Here is a 25,139-nt window from a genome sequence, read left to right on the forward strand (position 1 = left end):
ATGAATTTTATGAATTTTTGAAATTTTTGCATTGCTTCATAAACAGTATAAAACCCCAGCTCGCTATACAAAATCTTCCCAAGGATTCATAGACTAAACTTCTCAGGTCGGATAAGACAGCGGGGTTCCATCAACGTCAACAGTTAGAGAATTTCATTACATTTCTGAGGAATGCCTTTTTTTTTTTTAATCCTTTCTCTGAATGTGCTAGCATTAATTAAAATACATATTTAAAATAGCATTAGCATTCCTCTTTGAATCTATTTAGACCATCAACTTCAACAACGACCGATGGAAGGTTGTTCCACCAATCAGCCACCCGCTGGCTACAGGCAAATTTCCGCAATTTTAATTTATACCCCCCTTAAGGTGCGTAATCTGAGCAAGAGGAAGAATGACATCAGCATTGAGCTTGCTCAAACCATTCAAGGCCTTACACACCTCACTCAGATCACCTCGTAGGTGTCTAGTCTCCAGACGCTGCAATTTTCAGGACTTAAGCTATTCTTGGTGAGCACAGCCCTTTGTTCCCCTTACCAATCTCGTTGACCCTCTCCGTACTCGTTCCAGCAGCTCTACATCCTTCCTAAAATGAGTCCTCCAGACCGGTATGCAGTACTCAAGAGGTGTGGTCTGACCATTACCTTATACAAGGCAATGGTCAGACCAATAGGGCAGAAAACATTTTTCTAAAAATTATATCCTTTTCCTGGAGATGTAAATATTTTCACTCGCAGGTTGATAATTTCGTCTCCTAGTCTAAAAAGAAAAATTTTCTTTCTGCCCCAGGTGAGGATCGAACTCACGACTTTCAGATTATGAGACTGACGCGCTGCCCACTGCGCTACCGAGGCGTTGTACTTGGGTTGTTATAGCAGAATAGTGTCAGTATTTACAGTTAAAGATACGTCCTCATGAACCATCCTGTAATCCTGTATATACTCATTCCTATCTTTTATAAAGTCTTTAAAATATTTTATTAAAATAAGACGACGTTAAGTGAGGCCTCCTTGCAGCGTCGCTTAGTCTGTTGTGTCAAGAATACCAATAAAGCATGGAGCAACAAATCAACGATTTTAATTGTAATACTTTTACGAATATCCAACGTTACAATCAGATTACATCTATATTGCTATTCGGTGTATCACATTAGGCATTCATTATACAGTCATGAAAGCACCAGCTAAATTTTCACTTTCTTCTAAGGAACGTTAACACTCTGATATCTCCAGTGACGTGCTCTTTTGAGTTAAAAAAAACTTCCTGTCTTTTTTATTGAAACATTGAGGTAGCAAACTGTGTTTTTTGCATATACTATACTTTTCTTTATTTTTGTGAAAGAAAATATCTCTTTTATAATGTACAATGCACGCTTATGTATATTTTATAAGCTCTACTTCCATTTATGGAAAAGATGCCTGTTTTCACTTTTTATGGAAAACATCCGGTTTCAAAATTCATCACACGTGACCTTGTGTTCATACGTAAAAATTTGTTTACTTTATATTAAAAACTGCTGCGTAATTAAGTCCACTAATACATAAATATTTCTACATAGAAATATTTCAGAAATTAAACAAAATGACAAACAATATTTCAAAATTCTTTAAGACATCCAGGTTAGAGACACTTCCTCGATAGACATTGGCCTTGAGGTGACCCCACAGCCAAAAATCACACAGTGTAAGGTCAGGTGAACGTGGTGTCATTGCAATGGGCAACAAACGACTAAGGACTCTTTCTGCAGAAAAGTGATGCTGGAGAAGCTGCTGTACTGGTCGTGCAATAGGAGGAGGAGCCCCATCTTGCATAAAAATTGTCTCATTCAGACACCCTCTTTGCTGCAGTTGAGAAATAATGAAACTGCTCAGCATGCGATGATATTTTTGTGCTGTAACGGAACAGGTGGCTGCCCTGCTGGGTGCAGTTCCTCGAAAAATTATGGCCCTAGGATGAAATTTGAAGTCACACCACACCAGACGGTGATTTTCGGCGAGTGCAATGAGATTTGCTGAATAGCATGCGATGCTTCTGAAGCCCATATTCGGCAGTTTTGAATGTTAACAGTCCCATCGACATAAAAATGGGCCTCATCTCCCCCAAAAGAATGTTCCATAGCGAGGCATAATCCACTTCAATTCTGACCAAAATAAGCCCATTAGGCCACAAGAACTGAGTTTAGTGCAAAGGTGTACGTAGAGAGCTGCATGGGGTCAGATTTTAAGGCAGAACCGATGATCCTGGGAGCTGCGTTACGTTGTGACAAATCATTGCTAACGGTTTACCGATATAATGACCGCATTTAGATCAGGCGAATGTCCCGAGATAGTTTCTTGTGGCTTGATCTTGGACCATTGGTTACTGTTTCTGGAACAATGAATTCCATGCAATAAATTGATATCCTGGACAGTTCCTTTCTTATAAAACTGCGCTCGCAGGATGGGGAAGGTCCTTTTCTGTTTCAGCATGGCAATGCACCATTTCATATAGTACAATTTGTAGTGTGTTGGTTTTAAGATGTGGGCATACAAAAGATTGGACTGTCCAGAGCTTCTGGCCAGGACAACATACTCGAAAAGAGAAGCGAATTGACCGCTGAGTTGAAAGAAGAATGGATTAAAACACCGCCTTTCTGTTATCAAAAATTAGTGGGCTTCCAGAGGACACAGCGCGTAATTATGGACAAATATTAAGTAAATTATGGCCAATATATTAAATATTAGTGATCTTTGAAACACGCAGGTGTCCGGTTACTTTTGGAAATGGAATAATAATATACAGTAATTTCTTAATCACAAATAAAACAATATATACTTACCTTTGTAGGTGTGCACCTGTGCAAACTAGAAGTAATGTCCATTTTTATTTTCATCGTGATGAAGCTCATAGACGAAAGAGGCGATATTCTACCAAGCGTACAGTTCCATCCTTTCCAGTGTCACCAACTTTATGTTTTAAGAATTGTAACTGAAATAACCGTTTCCAATTCCGAAGCTTGCACAATTTATGGAAAACTGACACGTTATGCCTATTATAATTGAAGAGTCAGCAACTCGTTTTGATTTATCACTAAAAATAACCTTGGGTATTTCCTGAAAGTTTTGATAGTTTCACATATCTAGGAAATAGGTTGAATTATATCTGCATAAAACTTATCTTTTGTAAACAGGACAGAAAGCAACAAACTACAGATCCGGTTTCAATATTCTCTTTTCATTAAGATGAAATTGTTGGTGAATTGCGAAAAAAAAAATGTCTTATTAATCAACAGAATTGAAAAAAGGATATTTTTATAGCGGCCAATAAAAATATTACAGTGGTGTCAAAACGTTAAATTACAACCATAAAATCTCAGACATCAATTAAAAAAATGTACTTAATAGCCTTGATTGATTTGCAGCTTTAAGTCTCTGGAAACCTCAGTTTGTGAGTGTCCTACCATCGTTTAATTTTTGTATTCTGTAGCTTAAAATTCTGTTGCTTAAGACGCACCGGGTGGAAAAGACTTGAGTTCGAGTCCCGTCGATTACGGGAGGAATTTTTATAGGTTTTTTCACAACGTGGCTGAGTTAGTCGGTCTAAGGCGAGGGCAGCATGGTTTGTTTGCCCTCAACCTCAGAATCTACCTCAGAAAACACGCAATTTATAGACAATATACAACATGTTTTTGTTGTAGGGTTTTAAGAGCATCAGCTTAGTAGCTGATGCTCTTAAAACCTTACAACAAAATATTAATTACCATTATTATTTTCTTCTTCGTATTCTTTAAATTCATAATTTACTTAATTTGTTTTGCCACTCGCTATATCCGGTGCTGAAATCCTCCCACATTCAACATCCGGAAACTTTAAATGCAAGAATAATTCTCTTTTCAATTCAACTACTTTCACTCAAATTATAAATGATGACGAAAGCATTTCTTGATCCTTAAGATTTCTCAGCTGATGAGGGAAAACATGAATGAATTGCATATGTATTTTATTACATTCAACTCGGGGAAAATTACGTGTTTATCGAAGTATATAAATTCCGATTTCATCTTTATTCTTTCTCTCCAGTACGGTATGTCCAGATCACACCTCTGATACACTTCGGCTTCTCTTGGATCGACAGGTAAGTGTTACTTTGATTGTAGATAACTGTTAAATACGTATTAAAAGCGATCTTATTTTGTTTTCTTTTTTGACATAATTAAAAATAAATATTAATTTTTCTAGATAACTAACAAAAATAACATTTGGAGAGAAATTTTAAAACTAGAAAAATGACATATTTCTGAAATACTTAATGAACATTGTTTTATATTACCTCAAACCTTATTTAAACTGAAAGCATTCATTGCTCAATAATATTAAGTACAGGCTAAGCAAATTCACTGAATTCAAAATCAGATGTCAGGTCATAAGGTCTGCTTCATTTCGTTTGCTCTTTGTTATGGTTGTGGTGCACCAGTTATCGTATGACATTTCGGATAGATGGTACAGAACGGATCAAACTGAACTGATTCAAAGTTTAACCTGTTAAGGGCAAGAGGATGCAATTTTCAGACGATATACACTGAGCAACAAGGCCTTAGTTGCTGACGCTCCTAAAACTAAACAACTTAAAAATGTATGTTTGAAAGTCTTCGGCTTTTGTGATCAGATTGATCGTACCGAAACAAGAACAAAATGTAATTGCCCATCATATCTTCAACCCACTCCTCTTGATAGCTCTTCTTCATTGACTGTTTGTCCTGGTGGAATCTTTCCCCGTGTTCTTCACTAATATCGCTCAGATTTGGTCCCAAAAAATACAGATTCCAATGAAGGTAATTGAACTTTAATGGCATTCTACCTCCCATTTTTTCCGTAATTTTCATTCAAATTGTCAGCTAGTTTGTAATTTTCACTCTTAACATTACCAAGAAAGCTGTCCACTACAAGTGATATGGAGTGATGGAAGCATCACTCCATATCACTTGCCCACGTAGGTAGCACAGTTGGTATTATCACGGTCCTCCCACACTGAATGGAAAAGATCCGAGTTCGAATCCCGTCAGTAAAGCGAGGAATTTTGATAAATAAAAGTATTTATTAAAACAATCCATGAGATCTTCCAGATGCCTCAAAATATCGCCTTGAATCCAATCTGGGACCATCTGTAACAAGCCCTCTGCAGAAAGGAAAACATTTTCCTTCCCTTCACCAATTTGTTGGCAGGCGGCCATATTCTCATTTGCATTATGAATAGTCACTTCTGACCCTTTCAGTGAAATGTTGAGATCATCAAATGCGATAATATATTTACAAAATAAATTGACGATACAATGAAACCTTTAGTTTCAAACTTTTCTCACAGTTTGTTTTCTTTTTCCCTTATATTTCCGTTCTAAGTTCCATAACAGGAGTGAAGACACGTCCATGTGTCAGCCAGCGTTCGTCTTGTAATAAAGAAAAACTTTATGAGCAGCCCCAACTTCTTGGCAGAATATTTTGAAGAGCCTCTTGTTGTTGTAACAGGATTTTAGGAGAATCGTCAATAAAGGCCTTATTGTTCAATATATACTGTCTGTAAATTGCGTATGTTTTGGTCGATTTTGCTGGGCGAAAAACCCGAGTTTCTGGGAGAAAAAAACATGCTACCCTCGCCTGAGACCAACTAACCCAGCCACGTTGTGAAAAAGCCCATAAAAATTCCTCACGTCATAGACGAGACTCGAACTCAGGTCTTTTCTACCAGGTGGGGATAGGACGGCGATCCTACTAACTTTGGTACCCACGAGGTCGAAGAACCTGTGATTCAAAGATCGAAACCGAACGAAGCTCACTGCTTGAACAGCGGTATCCATAGTGATTTCTGTCTTGGAGAAAGAGTTTTTAACTACAGTTCACGACAATATAGAAAGTGATGGATTACCACCACTTGTGGAGGCTACACCTCTGCGCGGGTAGCACAGTGGTATCGTCACCATCCTCCCCACACCCGGTGGAAGAGGCCCGGGTTCGAATCCCGTCGATGACGCGAGGAACTTTAATGGGCTTTTTTCACTACGTGGCTGAGTTAGTCAGTCTCAGGCGTAGATAGCAAGGCCCCAACAGAAACTGTGTTTTTTGTTTCGTTCAGCAAAACAGGCAAATCAACCAGAGGATATTTACATACGCAATTTACAGCCATAATACATAAACGGGTATATGTAATCATTTACGGGTGACCCTAATATAATAATTTGATTTTTTTGTACGGCCTCTGCCAAAGCCAGCTTTCTTTCCCAACTTGAAAGGTGCATATGTAGCCCAATTTTGCCTTCCAGTCCAGGTCATTTCTTTGAAAAGAACTTGTCAGTTAGCTGGTACACATCAGCAGCTTTTATGGTGGCCAACAGGAGTTCACAGAACAAAAACTCTTCTTTGATGCGCGTTTCGGTGGCATATCTCATAAAGGCCAAGAGTTGATTGCATTGAGCCTAATCAGCACTTTCATCCAATTGAAGTCCAAAGGGCTTTTTTCAGTTCTTCCATTAGCTGATCCAAGATATCAGATGACATATCCAAAATGCGACTTCTGATGACGTTGTTTGATAGAAGTACTTGAAAAATGTGTTTCCTCTGTTGCTTTCCGAGAACAGCTTGTGGGGGTCGGGGTAACGTTTATTACTTATGGGGTTATTTTTTTTTGTATCTTGTATCTTCCTTTTGCATTAATATTTTAATTTTTTTTTACTTATATATCCCCTCTTTATATATGTACATCCCCGTAGTCCAATCCTCCCACTTAGCATCTGACTTGTTTGTTCTCAGAAGATTACCTGACTCGTAGGGGACCTTAATTACTTTAAGTATTTCTCCACAGGATTGGCTGAGTTTCGGAATGACAGACTCCAACACATGAATGTAAAATAAAACAATGTTTATTAACATATCATACAGAAATTAGCAATAGTGTTTGGTCAAACTATATTTGGCTGGTGACTTGTTAATTCATTAACCTTTATATGTGTAAATATCTTGTTCAAACTCAATTGTTTCATCATCAGATATTCTACTCTAATACACATTATTATTCATTATGTCATGGTGTCTCTTCATGTTCTTTACAGGGACTTCAATAGGTCGTGTCATACGCTTTACATAGATTCTTCCCACTCTTCTTCTGAACAGTCTGTATAATAAACCAACAACTACCAGCCAATGAACTGGCTCACAAAAACCTTCAGAGTTCGTGTCTCAATTTGTAAAAAAATTGCATTTATTCAATCAGACACCCTTTCTGCAATCAGGTCAACAGGAAATATTAATCAATTCAATTTAACATTACCCTTTAGAACAGTTAATCCTCTATACCGTTATATATCACTTATTAATTAGCCCCTACTTAAATCAGAAATACTCTCCACAAATCAACTCATAATAAATCGAAATTTCAACCTTTAATTTCATACATATTATAAAAACCTTTCCCAACTTTAAACAATTCTCAGTTATCTATTATAATCTCTCCTTCCAGCAAGCATAAATATGAGGAGCTTCACTTCAAATTATAGGCTGCGTCCGTCTTAAATACATTACCCTTTTATTCATATATTCATTACTTAAACCTCCCTCCTTAACCATATATGTCTAGTTATCTTAAAGTCCTCTCCTTAATAAATTAAGTACACCTATGTTGGTAAACTCTCTAGCACTTACGTGTTAGGCCTGGAACTTCCCTCTCTGCTCGGCTTCCTTTCATATCGGTCATTCAGGTACTGGAATGCGGGGGCGCTCATTTGGGGATCTCGGTGATTTATGGTGTCTCCCTACCGGATACTGCACGGCTGGAATCAATCAGGGTCGCATACTCTTTACCGGTCAGCATTTCTTCTTCCGTGGATAGAGGGGTTTTCGAGTAGGTCAATGGTTCGACCACTCATTCGACTGGCTTTGCCTACATAAATTTCAGGATGTGATTCTTCCTTGCTACGGCTTCCATGCTTACAGGTGAACATTCCTACGGGCTGTCGGGATACGCAGAATTTCTATCATTGCTTCCATCTACCTCAGGGCTGCAGCTATCACCCAAATTAGACTACTGCTCTGCTTTGTATCGTTCTCCAACTCATTCAAATCATTCTCCAGACCGCTTCGAGAACTTCTTCCGACTCCTCCGAAAACTTCTTCCGAATGCCCCGAAACTTCTTCCGAATGCCACGAAAGCTTCTCCCTGAATGCCACGAAAACTTCTTCCTAATCTCCCTCTCAAAATTCCCTCCACTTTCTTCCTGGCCAATAGGAGATCTGCGCATCCCTTTTCCTGTGCTCTCATTTGTCTCCTCTCATCTTCCGTGGGCGGGTCTTCTTCCCAACTTCCGTGGCCTAGAATATACGAGAACCATCTAGAACGAGAGGCGGAAGTTCAGGTTAACTGAGAAACGTCACAGCTCTTCCCGTGACCTCACGCGCGCACACCTGGTGACGTCGCCCACCTCTACTAGCGTTCCACCGTGAAATTTCTAAGAGAGCCAACTTAAGTGCTCTTGGCCCTTACTATGGTGCATCTGCCTCTGTCTTAATGGGGATTTGTCACGGTTATTTACTTTTACTGACTCGTCAAAGAATTTCCATACAAACAAACTACAACTAAACAGGGAGTGACTGGAAGGTATTTTTGAATTCCAGTGCTACTTAACTGATGTTGTTTTTACCAGAAAACCACTATTCATATTACAGTTAAATTCTCATAATATTTAACAATTTTTATTAATTAATGTAAGGACGGGTCCTTACATAGCATTCCTCTTCCCCTAAAAAAAATTTATATTCCATATATAAATTTTTTTCCTTTCTGTCCTCAGACGGATATTCCTTTATCCCAGATCCACTTAATCGACAGCCAATCTCCTCTAATTGCCTTTTTATATTTTCTAATTACACTTATATACCAGACATTACTTAAACTTATATTAAGCTTCATTAACTACTCCCATCCCATATTTTCGTCGAATACTGCTCCTAGATACATTTGCTGCATCCTGTTTATTTCCTTCAGTTTGTATGCCTTCTCCTCACTGGAAGCTTCAGTTCTGTAATTTCCTAATCCTTCGATTCCTTTAATTTCTGTTGCTCCATTTAATTTGCGATCCTTCTCATCACAGCCATTCTCTCCCCCTTCATGTTTTTCTCTCCTGAATGTAAACCGACCCTTTCTCTCGTTTCCAAAATTCCTACGTGTAACACCCTCCCCTTTTCTTGGCACTTTCCCCCATTATTCCTATTTGTGTTGGTGTTCTTATTTAATTCCAATTTGTTTTGTGTAACCAGAACTTTATTATCTGTGCTTGCCTTACACCCTTCTAATTCTTCCCCACTAGCTTCCTTTGGAGTTTCCCCTTTCTCTGGCTCATACTGGGCTCTGACGCCTGCCTTTCGCCTCCTGTCTACCTTTGGACTCGCCTGGGTATTACTGCCGAAGGTAATGCGGCCATTTCGCACATCTATCTTGGCTCTTAACTTCCTTAGGAGGTCCGTGCCTAGTATTGCGTCGTGTCGACGACTGTTTATTCTGTTTGCCACAAAATATGAATGGGCCACCAAGTTATCACACCCCTGTATTCTTACCTTGTCTCTGACAATGTAATCGGTGTGAATTTCTCCAGCACCTACCCCCTCCACAAGAAAATCGCGGCAACATCTTATATCTCCCTTACTCGGCCTTTTGCAGTATTTAATGAGGTAGTCCCACATTAAAATAGACCTCGAGGCTCCTGTGTCCACCAGAAACTTACCTGGTACCCCTCCTAAGCTGCCTCTCACATATAATAGGTCGTTTCTACTGCCATTAGCACTTACCGCACCTAAAGATATGGCCTTTCCTTTGGCGGTGTTTAAGTGTAATGATGGCCTCCCGCAGCGGGCATGTCTAAAAGATCCATGTCTCTTGACTACGGCATTGTTGATGCGCTCTTGTTCATTCCGATACCCCCCTTGTTTTGCGCAATGCCTTTCCTCCCTGTGCTTGTCCATGTTTCTGGGGTTTTTTACGTGTGGGTACCTGTCTCGTTCCCAATACTCTTCTCTTTCCCAGCTTTCTTTAGCACCCTGTTTCACTTTGCAGTAGCGGGTCCAATGGTCTGAGGTCTGGCACTTATAACACCATTTTCGACCGCCGTCCTTGTCTCCCCCCTCGTATGTTCGTGAAACTGTGCCCAATCTTTGTTTCACTTCCGTTTGTTGCTGATTTTCTCTAGCATCATTGCTTAAGGAGAGCCTTTCCATCATCCACTCCATCTTTCTTTCGATGCTATTTAAATGTTTAGCTAACCCTTCGATTTCGCTTCCCCACTCCCTCGATTCCTTTCCTGTTTCAGGCTGCTTTCTGTCGGTCATTGCGTTTATTTCCCTTGCCCCCGTATTTCTGCTAAAGTTCTCAAGCCTTTCTTCCTCTAATGAGTGGGTGTACGCTTCTGTTAATGTTTCTGGATTTTTTCTTAGTACTTCTTTTTTAAAATTGTGCCTGAGCCCTGTGATGAACTGCCCAGTTAGTATTTTTTCGAATGCCTGTTTCTCCGATTCCGATGTTTCTGTATTTATTTTTAAATTTAGAAGTCGCTGGTGGAATTCGCTTACTGTTTCGCGAGTGGTCTGCGTGTATCCTCCCAATTTTCCTATGCTGGTTAACAAGTCATTCTTTTTCCCAAATAATTTTCTTAATGTCTCAGTGAATCTGTGGAGTGTTACTATTTCTTCTGCCACTGTAGCCTGCCTGTATTTTTCTAATGCCTGTCCTTCTAGTTTAAATTCCCCTATAGTTATGACATCCATATCGCTTAGCTCTTCCTTATCCTTAATTAGCTTTAATTTATTAATAAATTTTTCCACTCTTTCACCTGATTCCCCCTTGAATGGTTTCAAATACTTGCTGTATTTGATTTGTCCTGACCCCTTTGCTACCCCGCTTACCATTCTCACCTCTGGTTTTTCTTGGCCTTCATGTTCGTCACTGTGGCCCCCAAAATTTTCGCAGTCCTCGCCGCGTTTCCTACCCTTTCTTGGCATTTTTATTTTATATCTATTAATCTCTAGCTATCAACTTTAACTAATTAATATGTCTGCCGATTAATCTTTCTACAATTTTTTAACTATATTAGATAATCTAATTCAATTTACCATTAACATTTACCTGATTGGTCAATAATCAATTAGTAAAATTTCAACACCCAATAATTATAAAACTTATTAATTTTTTCTTATCTATCCTTGAAGTTTCCCTGTTCGGTCTCACTAATTAATTCAATTGTACATAAATAATAATTTCCAGTTCAACACTAAATCAATACTTGCCTCTAAAATCCACCGTTATTTACCTGTTCAATCTAAAATTCATTCAACAATAATCAACTCAGTAAAACATATATAATTCTAACTTACGCTTTCTGGCTCGCCAGCTGAATTTTTTCTATCAGTTTCAGCAACTGGATTACATATATATATACATGTATATCTATTTTCCTGTCGTTCTGAACTCAGCCTTCCGTTGTGCAGAATTATCCTGGCTTTCGCTCGCCAATTGTGGGGGTCGGGGTAACGTTTATTACTTATGGGGTTATTTTTTTTTGTATCTTGTATCTTCCTTTTGCATTAATATTTTAATTTTTTTTTACTTATATATCCCCTCTTTATATATGTACATCCCCGTAGTCCAATCCTCCCACTTAGCATCTGACTTGTTTGTTCTCAGAAGATTACCTGACTCGTAGGGGACCTTAATTACTTTAAGTATTTCTCCACAGGATTGGCTGAGTTTCGGAATGACAGACTCCAACACATGAATGTAAAATAAAACAATGTTTATTAACATATCATACAGAAATTAGCAATAGTGTTTGGTCAAACTATATTTGGCTGGTGACTTGTTAATTCATTAACCTTTATATGTGTAAATATCTTGTTCAAACTCAATTGTTTCATCATCAGATATTCTACTCTAATACACATTATTATTCATTATGTCATGGTGTCTCTTCATGTTCTTTACAGGGACTTCAATAGGTCGTGTCATACGCTTTACATAGATTCTTCCCACTCTTCTTATGAACAGTCTGTATAATAAACCAACAACTACCAGCCAATGAACTGGCTCACAAAAACCTTCAGAGTTCGTGTCTCAATTTGTAAAAAAATTGCATTTATTCAATCAGACACCCTTTCTGCAATCAGGTCAACAGGAAATATTAATCAATTCAATTTAACATTACCCTTTAGAACAGTTAATCCTCTATACCGTTATATATCACTTATTAATTAGCCCCTACTTAAATCAGAAATACTCTCCACAAATCAACTCATAATAAATCGAAATTTCAACCTTTAATTTCATACATATTATAAAAACCTTTCCCAACTTTAAACAATTCTCAGTTATCTATTATAATCTCTCCTTCCAGAAAGCATAAATATGAGGAGCTTCACTTCAAATTATAGGCTGCGTCCGTCTTAAATACATTACCCTTTTATTCATATATTCATTACTTAAACCTCCCTCCTTAACCATATATGTCTAGTTATCTTAAAGTCCTCTCCTTAATAAATTAAGTACACCTATGTTGGTAAACTCTCTAGCACTTACGTGTTAGGCCTGGAACTTCCCTCTCTGCTCGGCTTCCTTTCATATCGGTCATTCAGGTACTGGAATGCGGGGGCGCTCATTTGGGGATCTCGGTGATTTATGGTGTCTCCCTACCGGATACTGCACGGCTGGAATCAATCAGGGTCGCATACTCTTTACCGGTCAGCATTTCTTCTTCCGTGGATAGAGGGGTTTTCGAGTAGGTCAATGGTTCGACCACTCATTCGACTGGCTTTGCCTACATAAATTTCAGGATGTGATTCTTCCTTGCTACGGCTTCCATGCTTACAGGTGAACATTCCTACGGGCTGTCGGGATACGCAGAATTTCTATCATTGCTTCCATCTACCTCAGGGCTGCAGCTATCACCCAAATTAGACTACTGCTCTGCTTTGTATCGTTCTCCAACTCATTCAAATCATTCTCCAGACCGCTTCGAGAACTTCTTCCGACTCCTCCGAAAACTTCTTCCGAATGCCCCGAAACTTCTTCCGAATGCCACGAAAGCTTCTCCCTGAATGCCACGAAAACTTCTTCCTAATCTCCCTCTCAAAATTCTCTCCACTTTCTTCCTGGCCAATAGGAGATCTGCGCATCCCTTTTCCTGTGCTCTCATTTGTCTCCTCTCATCTTCCGTGGGCGGGTCTTCTTCCCAACTTCCGTGGCCTAGAATATACGAGAACCATCTAGAACGAGAGGCGGAAGTTCAGGTTAACTGAGAAACGTCACAGCTCTTCCCGTGACCTCACGCGCGCACACCTGGTGACGTCGCCCACCTCTACTAGCGTTCCACCGTGAAATTTCTAAGAGAGCCAACTTAAGTGCTCTTGGCCCTTACTATGGTGCATCTGCCTCTGTCTTAATGGGGATTTGTCACGGTTATTTACTTTTACTGACTCGTCAAAGAATTTCCATACAAACAAACTACAACTAAACAGGGAGTGACTGGAAGGTATTTTTGAATTCCAGTGCTACTTAACTGATGTTGTTTTTACCAGAAAACCACTATTCATATTACAGTTAAATTCTCATAATATTTAACAATTTTTATTAATTAATGTAAGGACGGGTCCTTACAAGCTTGGACTATTTCAAGGGCACAAGGCTTGATCAGAGTCTCACCAAATGTGTTAGGCTTTTTGTTCTTTTCGATAAGATATGTCACTTCGTAGAAAGCCTCAAGGAGTGTCTTTGTTGAGTACAAAACTTGTAAAGAAAGAGAAGTTGAGTCTTACTACAAATCACCAATGTCTATCAAATCAATTTCTAATTTCATCACCTTACATCAGTAGTACTTTCTACGAAACACTTATTTCTATCTTCGTTACTCCCCTTTCTAATACAGGACAGGATTCTTCCTTTCTCTCAAGGTCTCTGAATAAAAAAAATATACTTTTTTTTCTCTTTTACACATTAACTCATTACCTAGAATCTTATCTGTTATTTTATCATCTGTTAACAGATTGTCTAGAATAATAATACAGATTATCACATTCTCATCCTACTACGCCTACAATTTATTCAATTATTAATTCCCTTATATTTTCTTACCTCTTTTCTCTTTTTTCTTTCCTTACCTCTTTAGTCCCCTTTCATCATTTAATGGTCATAAACTTTATCCATAATCTACCACAATTTAATTGTACATTACAAAAAAAATTTCCTTTGAAAGACACTATCAAACAAATTTCTCACAGAGTTTAACTTATGAGTCTATGAGTTTGGGATTCAATGAAAACTGGAACAGCCTTGGGTACCGAAATTGGCAGCTACTTTTAATTCCTTTGCACTCTGGTTTTCCTTCGTGGCAGACAGGCTTCTCACGTCGGTTTCAAATCTTTCTGGTGGCCTATCTCATATTCGGTGGCTCGTGGACTGGACACTTCTTCTCACGTAGATTTCTCGACTCACATATCTGCATACCGGATTCACTCTCGACGGGACCTTACCCTAGATGCACGTGTAGCTTCCTACACATGTTTTGCTTCAGAAATGCAGCATGCGATTACGTTGCTAGACACTCCGACCACCCGACAACTGGACTCTCTCTCTCTCTCTGCCTTTACTTTATACTTCAGAATATGTTTCCCACTCGTCCGCACTTCCCAAAAAAAAACAACTCTCCACATTCTTTCCATAACTCTCTCGTTATTTTTTCCCTTCTCTCATCTCCCTATTTCCAAACCCCGGAACTTCAACTCTAAACTGTAAATCTGGAAATTCTTCATGTTCTCACCTCTCCTCAGCCTCACTCCCTTTTTTCTTCTTCTTCTTCATCTCGCTTCCACGAATTCCAAACTCTCTCTCCAAAGTGAACTCCCAAACTGTCTTCTTCCTCTGACTCATATCCGAGCTCTTTTTTCTCAGAAGTTTCGAATGCCTCCCACAGGACTTTCAACCAATCCCAATACTATACTTAGTTTCTCACTCTCTCCTATTTGCTAAAAAAAACCTAACCACAACTCTCTCCCTCATGAACAAACCAAACCCCTCCCTTGTGATTTTTTTCTTTTTACCTGTTAATTTTCACACACCAGAAAATCACTCTTTCGTATGTGCAGCGCGCCTCCAAAAGTAGCCCTTTTCATGTTTACACTTCCCTTGCTAAAGGTCGCCAAGTATCTAAAAATCGCCACACTGGCACTGTCTTCTTTTGACGAAAACGCCAGACGTCCACTCGTATGCAGCTTAGATCAAACGTCCTTAATTAACTGTATCCACAATCCCATTTTTTTGCCCTTAGTAACTCCTTTCTCGCCTGTTTGCAATTGACCACTCCTTCCTTCCCTAGTATGGCCACCGTTTTGTTTACTCTCAGTTGACCCTCTTTGAACTACAGTATTTGTTACTTCTGTTAATTTAACACCATTTGTAACCTCCCTATATCTGAATGCAGTATTTTCAAACCTTAATAATTCTCATATTCAAATCTCAATATTTACGATATTCAAACTTAATACTGGAACTTTAATATTTACCATTTTCTTTTCCCTACTTCAATTATTTCATATAAATAAAAAATAGTTCCATTATATTTGTAAGTGTGTACTCTTACAATACAAAACCCAACTTGGGTAAAGTGTCTGATGAGTGGAATCGAGCTTTCTTCTGCTTCAGCGACTCCAGAAAGTCTCCAGACTTTCCTAGATGCACTTTTGTGAAATACTCTTGGAGTTTTGCAGGCCTCAAATCATGCTATCACGTTTTTCGGTTCCATCACAGTCAAGACAGCACGAACCCAAATTTCACATAATCCTCACTGTATTTCCTTTTCTTTGACATTTTATATTCTTTTTGAGGAGACACAAAACTGTAATTTAAACTTTGAAATAAAATATTTCGTTCACCATACAAAAGCAGCAGTCATCATAATAGTTTATGAGTGCTCTTCATATTCGAGATTGAATTATTATCTCGATATAATATGAATTTTATATACGTATAGATTATATATGTATATAATATTTTATAAATAGTTAATAAGAGATAAAAATATGCATATTTTGTATAAAAATTAATAAAACAATTAATATATAGCGTCCTGTTTCAGATATTTTAATTAAAAGCAAAATATATTATCCGTGTATGCACGTTTGTTTTTATAAATCATTAAATTACTATTTAATTATTTATCTATAGGAAATGAGTTCTCCAACACAGATGGGAATGGATTTTGCTTTGGGAATTACAGATTACGTAGTAATCGCCACAATGTTAACAATTTCCGCTTCCATAGGAATCTACTTCCGGTTTTCGGGAGGCAGGCAGAAAACGAATTCTGAATTCTTGTTAGCCGGAAAAAATATGAACATCCTGCCAATAGTGTTTTCTTTGATGGCAAGTTTTCAGTCAGGCTCAACGATGATTGGTGTTCCCGGAGAAGTCTATCGATTCGGCATAGATATCATAGTTTTAAACATCAGCTATAACATAGGAATCTTCATATCGGCTGTATTTATTTTACCTGTTTTCTTTGGAATCACCAATTATACAGTGAACGAGGTATGGATTTTTACTAGTCAGCTGTATCCGTGAAATAACACTTTATTTTAAAACTTTTGACCTTAACTTTTATGACTTTAACCTTCATCAACCACTATGATCTTTTGATTTTTTTTAACTATTATGATCTTTGGACCGTTTTAACTTTTATGACCATTTAGTCTTCTTATCTGAGATATCCTTCTAACCTTTTTAACTATTATTATCTTTTGACCTTTTTAACTATTATGATCTTTTGACCTTTTTAACTATTATGATCTTTTGACCTTTTTAACTTATATGGCTTTTTCATTAACTGTTTTGGCTTTCTGACGGTTTTCGGCTTTCTTTCTGTGTTAAATTTTATATCTCTTTAACTTTCAATAACTGTTAAGAAGGTCAACTTTAAATTCCGTGAATTAAACATAAAAGCATTGTTAACTTTTATGTTCTTTTAATCTTCATTAACTATTATGACCTTTGACATTCTTAAATTTTATATCAATATGACCTTTGACATTCTTAAATTTTATATACATTTAACCTTTTACCTTCATTAACTGTTATCACTGCTTAACCTTATTTAAATTTTATGACCTTCTTACCTTTTATGTCCATTTAACTTTCATTAACTAGTATGACTTTTGACTTTGATGAATTGTTTTTCATTGACAAATTAAAGTCGAAATTTTTCTCAATCATTTTTCATGAAGAAAACCCAATCTGAGTAGCACCTTAACATTATTGAAATTTATTTACAGTATTTGGAACGAAGGTTCGGATCCTCAGTTAGAACAGTGTGCTCGTTTCTCTTCTTAATTCAAATGGTAAGTGTTTGAACTGTCTGTCGATAACTTGGAAATAGGTGCATTGAAATACAAATATTTGAGATAATCATTTGGAAAATATGCTCTGTTTATAGACACGATTCACTGATGACTCATGGCTTTAGTTGCCTTAGTGCAAACTTCAACAAACACATTAATATTTTTTTTTCTGACACGTATATGATTCATCTCACTTATTGCCTCAATTTAGGACCAATTATTCTTGTAAATCAATTCCTTTCTGTAATATATCGTATTAAATGGAACATTCTACTCTAAGAATGGTTTATAGAGATTCAAACCGAGAAATTATTCTTTGAACCGAATGTTCCATTGATTATGGAACTGGACTGTGTAAAAATCATTTTGAAAATCGTTCTGGAATGTCCATTGTTTGTTCACGATATTGACCTCGAGTTTTGCATCCAGGGTGGTAAATTATATATCAATCTGAAATCTTCACGAAGAATAGAGTTTATGATATTAACAGAGTTAATTTTTAAATACGAAATTAAGTAATTTGTACTTTTTCTCAAATCATTAACTGAAATTGTGAATCACGATATTATAAATAAATTCTACAACAGTTCAGCCAGTAGTATAATGGAATACAATTTTTAACAAGCCGACTTTTAACCATTTTTGTGGTAAAAGATATTCTTTTCTTAATAACAGAAAACAATATTCTTTTCTGTTATATAATTCTAAATTGTTGGTTCGATATATTTGTAGGTTCTCTTTATGGCTGCAGTTTTATACGCCCCTTCTATAGCACTGAGCGCTGTTATGGGAGTTTCCAACTGGATATCAATTGTAACGGTTGGACTGGTGTGTACGTTCTATTGCACAATGGTAAATATGTGTTTCCCTTACCAGACTGAATAAGCAAACAATTCAATTCCCTAGTTAAAATAATTTCAATAATATTAAATTGTAACTGTTGTATAACGTACATTTTCCCTTTTGTTTGAAAATAAACGGAAGTCGACTTTCAAGCATGAAAGAAACTCTTCAATTCCTCATTTTAATGTTATAATTCTAAATTCATTTGCCTGTTGCATTGTTTCATCCTATTTTATAGAAAATGTTTTTGATTTATGCAGGGCGGGATGAAAGCAGTTTTATGGACGGATTTATTTCAAGCTATTCTCATGTTCGCTGCAGTATTTATTGTCTTAGGCAAGGGACTGGTTGATGTTGGTGGATTCCGGAAGGTGATGGATATTGGAGTAGAAGGGGGACGAATAGATTCATTAGGGTAACTATTTCCTATTATTGTATTTCGCATACAGTATTAAGTGTACAGAAACTATTTCCGTCATATAATGCTAGCAATTATCACGTTTGCAACTGCACAAGGTAATATATGCATTATTTTTACATAGATTTCAACTGGACTTCTACAAACGTTACTCATTTTGGAATATGTTGCTTTCTGGTATAATAATGGGAATATCGATGTACGGAACGAACCAGATGCAAGTTCAACGCCTTCTAACGGTCCGGTCCTTAACTAAAGCGAAATGGTAAGAAAACACAGGTGGGAGCTTGGAATACGATTGATTTTTAAGATCAAATTTGAAAGAAAACTAATGAACAAAATTAATAATTCGTATATGGATCACTGTTTGTTTTTGATTTCTTTATTAACTGTCTCGATCAAAAATACAGGAAAGTCATGTAAAGTGCTATGTATTATTATAAAAATTATTTTAACCTAGGATTAGTCCCACTGACAAAACTAATTTGAGTAGAGTCCGATTATCCGAAACCGTTGGTACCAAGGGTGTTTCAGAAAGTACCAACCGTTTTTCTGCTGCAAGATTCTTTATTTCCATATAACGCATAAATTGTTTTTCATTCAGTTCATCCGATTCGACTGATCGAACAGCGTTCTAAAGGGCATTAAGCACTTCACCGGTTGTAGGTTGCCGAAATATTATTCATCATAAACTAAACCTCCCAATCACTTCCTAGTTCATTTCACAAATATATATGTCTCAGTTCTAATCTCAATGATGTCCATTTCCACTTACAGTCTGCCAAACCCCATGTACTTTTCTGACAGAATCTCAGTTATCAGTTGATTCAACTACTGCTCATCTCAGTTGCCCAAATTATTCGCTGTATGATTCCTTTCGCCTCAAAGGTGGTACTTGTGCATATGTCCGTTCCGATATTTCCTGTCAGAGACTTGGTAATTTGGAATCACCTCTTCTCGATCTTCTTGCCTTAAAATCTCTCTGCCTCATTCTGTCAAATTCATCTGTTGTCTCTACCTTTCTCCCAACTCCGCTCATCACTTGAAACTCTTTGACTTCCTCTCTTTGCAACTTGACTTTCTCCAGTCCAACTTTCCTAACAGTGAGGTAATTTTCTTTGGCGATTTTGATGTTCACAACTCCAGCTGCCATCCGTTTTCTAGTCACGTTGACCCAACTGGTCGAGATGTTGAGGCTTTTGCAATTACTAATGACCTTGCACGGATTGTTCATTTACCTAAAAGAATACAAGACGATCCCAACCATACAGCCAACACGCTTGATCTTTTTTTCACAAACAACCCTTCTAGGTACACGGTTGAAATGAGTGGTCCTTTAGGCACCTAAGATCAAAACTTGGTGATTGTCTCTTCTCTCCAATGGAGCCTTTATCTCATAGCTATTCCCAACCTCGTGTTGTTTGGCATTACAAGAATGCAAAATGGGATGACCTGCCAGATTTCTTCTCTTCTTTTCCTTGGTCGGATTACGGTTTCAAAACTTCTGATGTCAACGTTTGCTCAGATCATATCAGTGAAATTATTTTGGTAGGAATGGAATCCTTTATTCCACAGTCCACCTTAAAATCTCGTCCTTTATCTGAACTTTTGTTTTTCCAATAAATGTGCTAAGTTTTTTCAAGAGAAGAATGTTGCATATCGTAATTCACTTGTTTCCAGTTCTTCAGTCTCATTTTTTGCGTACACTAGAGCTCGCAACAATTGTAGAGCACTTATTAACCAGTCCAGACTAGATTTTGAACAGGCTAAGAGCAGAAAACTTGATTCTTGCCCTAATGGTAGCCTAGCGTTCTGGTCTCTTGCCAAAGTTATTGGCCGCAACTTTTGTTCATCTCTGCTTCCACCGCTGTCAAAACCAGATGGTTCTATTTTCACTTCAGCCAAGGATAAAGCTGACCTCCTAGCATTCCATGTTTCTTCCAACTCATGTATTAATGATTTTTGTAAAACACCTCCCACAATTCCCAACACGCTCCATTCAATTCCTCTTGTGGTCTTCCGTCAAAAGGATGTGAGAAGAATTTTAAAGAACCTTGATACTAAGAAAGCTTCAGTTCCCGATGGTATTTTTCCATTTTTTCTCAAAACCTGGGTTCCTGAACGTACTCCTATTCTCTGCCGTCTTTTTTCACTTTCTTATTCCAAAGGTGTTTTCCTTCTGCTTGGAAATTTGCTCATATCCAGCCAGTTCCTAAAAAGGGTGACAAATCCCTCCCATCCAATTATCGTCCCATTGCAATTACTTCTACTCTTTCTAAAGTAATGGAGAAATCAATTAACCCCAACACTTAAACTACCTAGAAACCATCCGTCTGATGAACGATCGCCAGTATGGATTCCGTCAGTGTCGATCCACTGGTGCAGTTCCTCTTGACATCTCTAAGGCTTTCGATCGTGTTTGGCATAAACGTCTGCTAAACGAGCTTCCATCTTATGGTTTGCCAACTGTTTTTTGTAATTGGGTATCCAGTTTTCTCTCTGACCGCTCTCTGAGGGTGATGGTAGATGACTCTCTGTGTTCTAACTTCTGCACTAATGCTGGTGTTCCCCAAGGTTCAGTTCTTTCTCACGCTCTTTCCCCCTTGTATATTAATGACCTCCTTCCATTGACCGCAACTCCTATCCATAATTTTGCTGATGATAGCACATTGCATTCGACGCTCCAGTTTGAGAAACCTCTCTCTGTTCAATCAGCTTCAATTTCTCGAAAATCTGCTAATAATTCCTTAAATGCCAATCTCCAGGTAATTCTCCAGTGGGGCAGAGACAATTTAGTTCATTTGAATCCTTCTAAAACTCAGTCCTGTCTTATACCTCGCAAAAAGGATTCTACTGCTCCTGTGCTTATCTTTGGTGCCACTCCGATTTCTTTACAAGTTGATATATCTCTTTTGGGAATTACCCTGACTTCCAATCTCTCTTGGCACAAGCACATTTACAAATATTGCTTTCTCTGCATCTAAAAAACTTGGTTTTCTCTTTCGCTCTCGGCGTTACTTTTCTTCCAAACAGCTGCTCACTCTGTACAAATCGCAAATCCGCCCTACCAGAGAATATGGTTCCCACATCTGGGGCGGTGCCCCCCGAAACCTCTCTCAGGCTTCTTGATTCCGTTCCGAAGTGGGCAGTTAGATTGATTAATGACTGATCTCTAATAGAGTCTCTCCACTCTCTGTCTCATAGATGTACTGTTTCTGCTGCATGCCCTTTTCTACAGATACTTCCATGGACACTGTTCTTCTGAATTGGCTTCTATTGTTCCTGCTCTCTCCTACAAAACAGTCTGTCTGCACACGTGGCGCCTCCAGCCAACATCCCTAACGTTTCATTTGCAGTAATTTATATAATGGCGAAACTATAGTAGCTTTTTTGTAAATTAAATTTTTGTGTATGATATCGGCATGGTTGGTGCAAAAATTACCTGGATGAAATTTACTCTTCTTACAGTGAAAATTAAAAGTGTCGATATCTTTCACTATCATTAGGGGGAAAATATCGCTGAAGAAACTACGAAAAGTATTCGAATAATCGGGATTTCGGATAACTGGCGTTCTGCTCTATCTCAGTCATGTGGTCATTTATTTCGTTAATATGAAGCTCACGTGTCACCTAATGCGCTTTAACAAGGTTTTTCTGTAGTAATTACAGTATTTTCATTCAACTGATTAGGCATTTAGTAAGAAATGAAAGCATAAAACAGAATACTTTGTATTATAAAATTATTCCTTCTTTTACATGCCTTAAGACTGTAGTTTTTATGGATCTTAGGGCTGTATTCCTGGGTGCTTTTCTGTCGACTGTTTTTCGAATTTCATGCTGCTTCGTTGGGCTACTTCTGTATGCGTATTTCTACAAGTGCGATCCCATTCAACTTCCAAATAACAAAGTGAATTCGGCCGACAAAGTAAGCCATCATCCTGTCTCAATTAAAATTTCAATATTGCTTGATAAATGACCATCTATTAATTTCCTTGTCCTCTTGATTAATGACTATAATTCTGTCGATATTCTGTGATATTCTTACGTTTTTGATTACAGCTTTTTCCATACTTCGTGATGCTATCACTATCTGCCTTTCCTGGAATCGCTGGTCTATGCATTTCAGGAATATTCAGTGCAGCCCTGAGTAGTGTTTCATCCGCTGTTAATTCTTTAACTGCTGTGACAATGGAAGATGTCATCAAAATACGCTGTCCTTCATCATTCGTTAAGAAACATTCGGCCCTAATATCCAAAATCATTGGTGAGTGAAGAATGTTCAAATGAATTAATTAAAATTGGATTTCAACGATGTTTTCAAAGAAACGAACTTACACCTTTTGTTTTTAATTAACTTCAGCTCTTCTTTACGGATTAATCTGCATCGCATTGACCTTTGTGATTGCATCTTTCGACGGGGTCGTCCAGGCTACCCTCACCATATTTGGCATGCTGAATGGACCCGTATTAGCAATGTTCCTTCTAGGAATGTTTACTGTCAGGACAAATGAAAAGGTATTCACTTTAATGAATCAAATTATTCATAGAACTTACTGAGAAAATTTTAAATTTACAAATTACTAATTTAGAAGTATGGAATTTATAAATTAGTAATTTATAATTTAGAATCAGAATTATATAATTTATAAAATAGTAATTTAGAATTAGAATCAGAATTTAGAATTAGAATTTAGAATTATAGAATTTATAAATTACTAATTTAGAATTAGAGAATTTATAAATTACTAACTTAGAAGTTAGGAAACTCACAGAGACTTGAAATATATTCAGGGATTTTAATTTAATGCAAACACTCATGAAATAGAAGAATTTTAGATATGGATTTTCATTAGTTTAGCGTTATTCAAATAGATGCATGTTTTGACTCTTGTGATTTCTGATTTATTCAATGATGTTAATAATATTTTGCATTTTTCAGGGTGTTATTTTCGGGCTTGTTGCTGGAACTGCAGTGGCTGCCTTGCTTGGGTTCGGAATTATTTCTGTAGAACACAAGCCGCTTTCGTTACCATTATCTGTAGAATGCCCACATATTAACAACAGCGTCGTTGCCTATGCAAAAGAGAAACTGATGTACAGTACATGGACTAATGATTCCAGTGTGATAGTAGATGTCGTAGCTCAAGCTAAAGAAAAGTAAGTAGATGGTAATCTATATGTCTTGGTCAAATATGTCATGAAACAATTGCTGAAGTCTAACAATTGCCCAATAAATTCCTTGTGCCAAAAGGCCTGAATCAAGAAAAGTAGTCGATGTTCTCTTCCTGGATTTAGCTTCGTCTTTTGGAGTAAATCATAATCTTAAGCATAACATAAACCAAATCCTTCGCACTTTGACCTCAACTCTTTTATGGTCAAAGTCCAGCTCTTCATAGACGACTTGAAAATCTATGAAGTCATCACTTCATCAAGTGACAGTGCTTCACTGCAATCCTGGATTCATATATTTTAGAAATTATACAGCAATATAGATGTCTATAAAATACATATTTCTTGCATTATATTGAATATTGAGTAATATATGTTTTGGTATTTTAGGTACATCTTCCCTTTGTTTAAAGTGTCTTTTCTATGGATATCTTTCTTCGGGTGGGCAACGACTGTTATCTCTGGATACATTTGCAGTCTCCTAACAGGTAATGATCACATTTATTCTATAAAAGTTTTAAATGAACTATAAACTCTTGTTATAAACAAGTAAGTTAAAAACGATAAACCCTTTTTATTGTATTGTATCCAAGAGAGGGCTACTAGAAATTTCTCACGATGAGAAATTTTAAACTCAAAATTTCATATTACAAAATATTTTAGTTTAATTAAAAACTCTCGTATAACTATTACAAAGACAGGTTATTAGAACATAGCTATTCTTTACTATTATTTTTAGGATCTCAGAAAGATATCTCTCCAGAACTTATTAGTCCATATCTGAGGAAATGGCTAAAAGTTGACGAAAATGAGAAAAGTATTAGGTAAGTAAATCGATATAAACTTAATATGAAATTGCAGCTAAGGACCTTAATTATAAAAACCTCCACTGTTTCCCAATCTATAAAAATGACAACTTTATCTCTTTATCACTTTTACTACAAATTTCAAGGTCAGATTTGTAATCCTTCATTTCTTACAGCACATTCGTAGAAATTCCTCTGCTGATGCCAGTAGAAGTCCACACTACGAAGACCTGACCGCCAATGATTGCTCAAAACCTTGAGGACCAAGAAGTTATTTCACTCATCTGTTAATTTTATTTTGTACATAACTAAGAACTGAATGTATTGTTTTTTCTCGAAGAATAAAACATACTGCAAAAAAGAAATAATGTACTACAAAATGTGGTAAGAGTGTGGGTGATCGACATCCTCATTGTATATACAAGTATTGTTTCATATTTTCGATGTATTTTGTTTAATAGTTGATTAAAACATTCTAAATTAATTGGGTTGAGAATAAATTGATTCTTGTTC

The 25,139-nt window shown here is 37.2% G+C and overlaps 1 protein-coding gene and 1 non-coding gene across 2 annotated transcripts; one reads left to right on the top strand and one right to left on the bottom strand.

Moving 5' to 3' along the window:
- Positions 1 to 781: 781 nt before the first annotated feature.
- On the bottom strand, positions 782 to 854 carry TRNAM-CAU (transfer RNA methionine (anticodon CAU)). The gene has a single exon. It is a non-coding gene; the product is annotated as a tRNA-Met (tRNA).
- Positions 855 to 4,066: 3,212 nt separating this feature from the next.
- LOC150079567 (putative sodium-dependent multivitamin transporter) lies at positions 4,067 to 24,894 on the top strand. The gene is made up of 13 exons (XM_090383376.1): positions 4,067 to 4,113; positions 16,222 to 16,584; positions 17,325 to 17,390; positions 18,123 to 18,242; positions 18,494 to 18,648; positions 18,776 to 18,916; positions 22,441 to 22,576; positions 22,711 to 22,915; positions 23,012 to 23,166; positions 23,591 to 23,808; positions 24,211 to 24,308; positions 24,560 to 24,644; positions 24,803 to 24,894. The coding sequence occupies exons 2-13, from the start codon at positions 16,225 to 16,227 to the stop codon at positions 24,858 to 24,860; spliced, it is 1,797 nt and encodes a 598-aa protein (XP_090239502.1). The 5' UTR covers positions 4,067 to 4,113; positions 16,222 to 16,224; the 3' UTR covers positions 24,861 to 24,894.
- Positions 24,895 to 25,139: the final 245 nt, after the last annotated feature.

Source organism: Mastigoproctus giganteus, chromosome 10, assembly GCF_048544385.1.
Source record: "Mastigoproctus giganteus isolate SK-2022 chromosome 10, ASM4854438v1, whole genome shotgun sequence".
Classification (NCBI taxonomy): Eukaryota; Metazoa; Arthropoda; class Arachnida; order Uropygi; family Thelyphonidae; genus Mastigoproctus; species Mastigoproctus giganteus.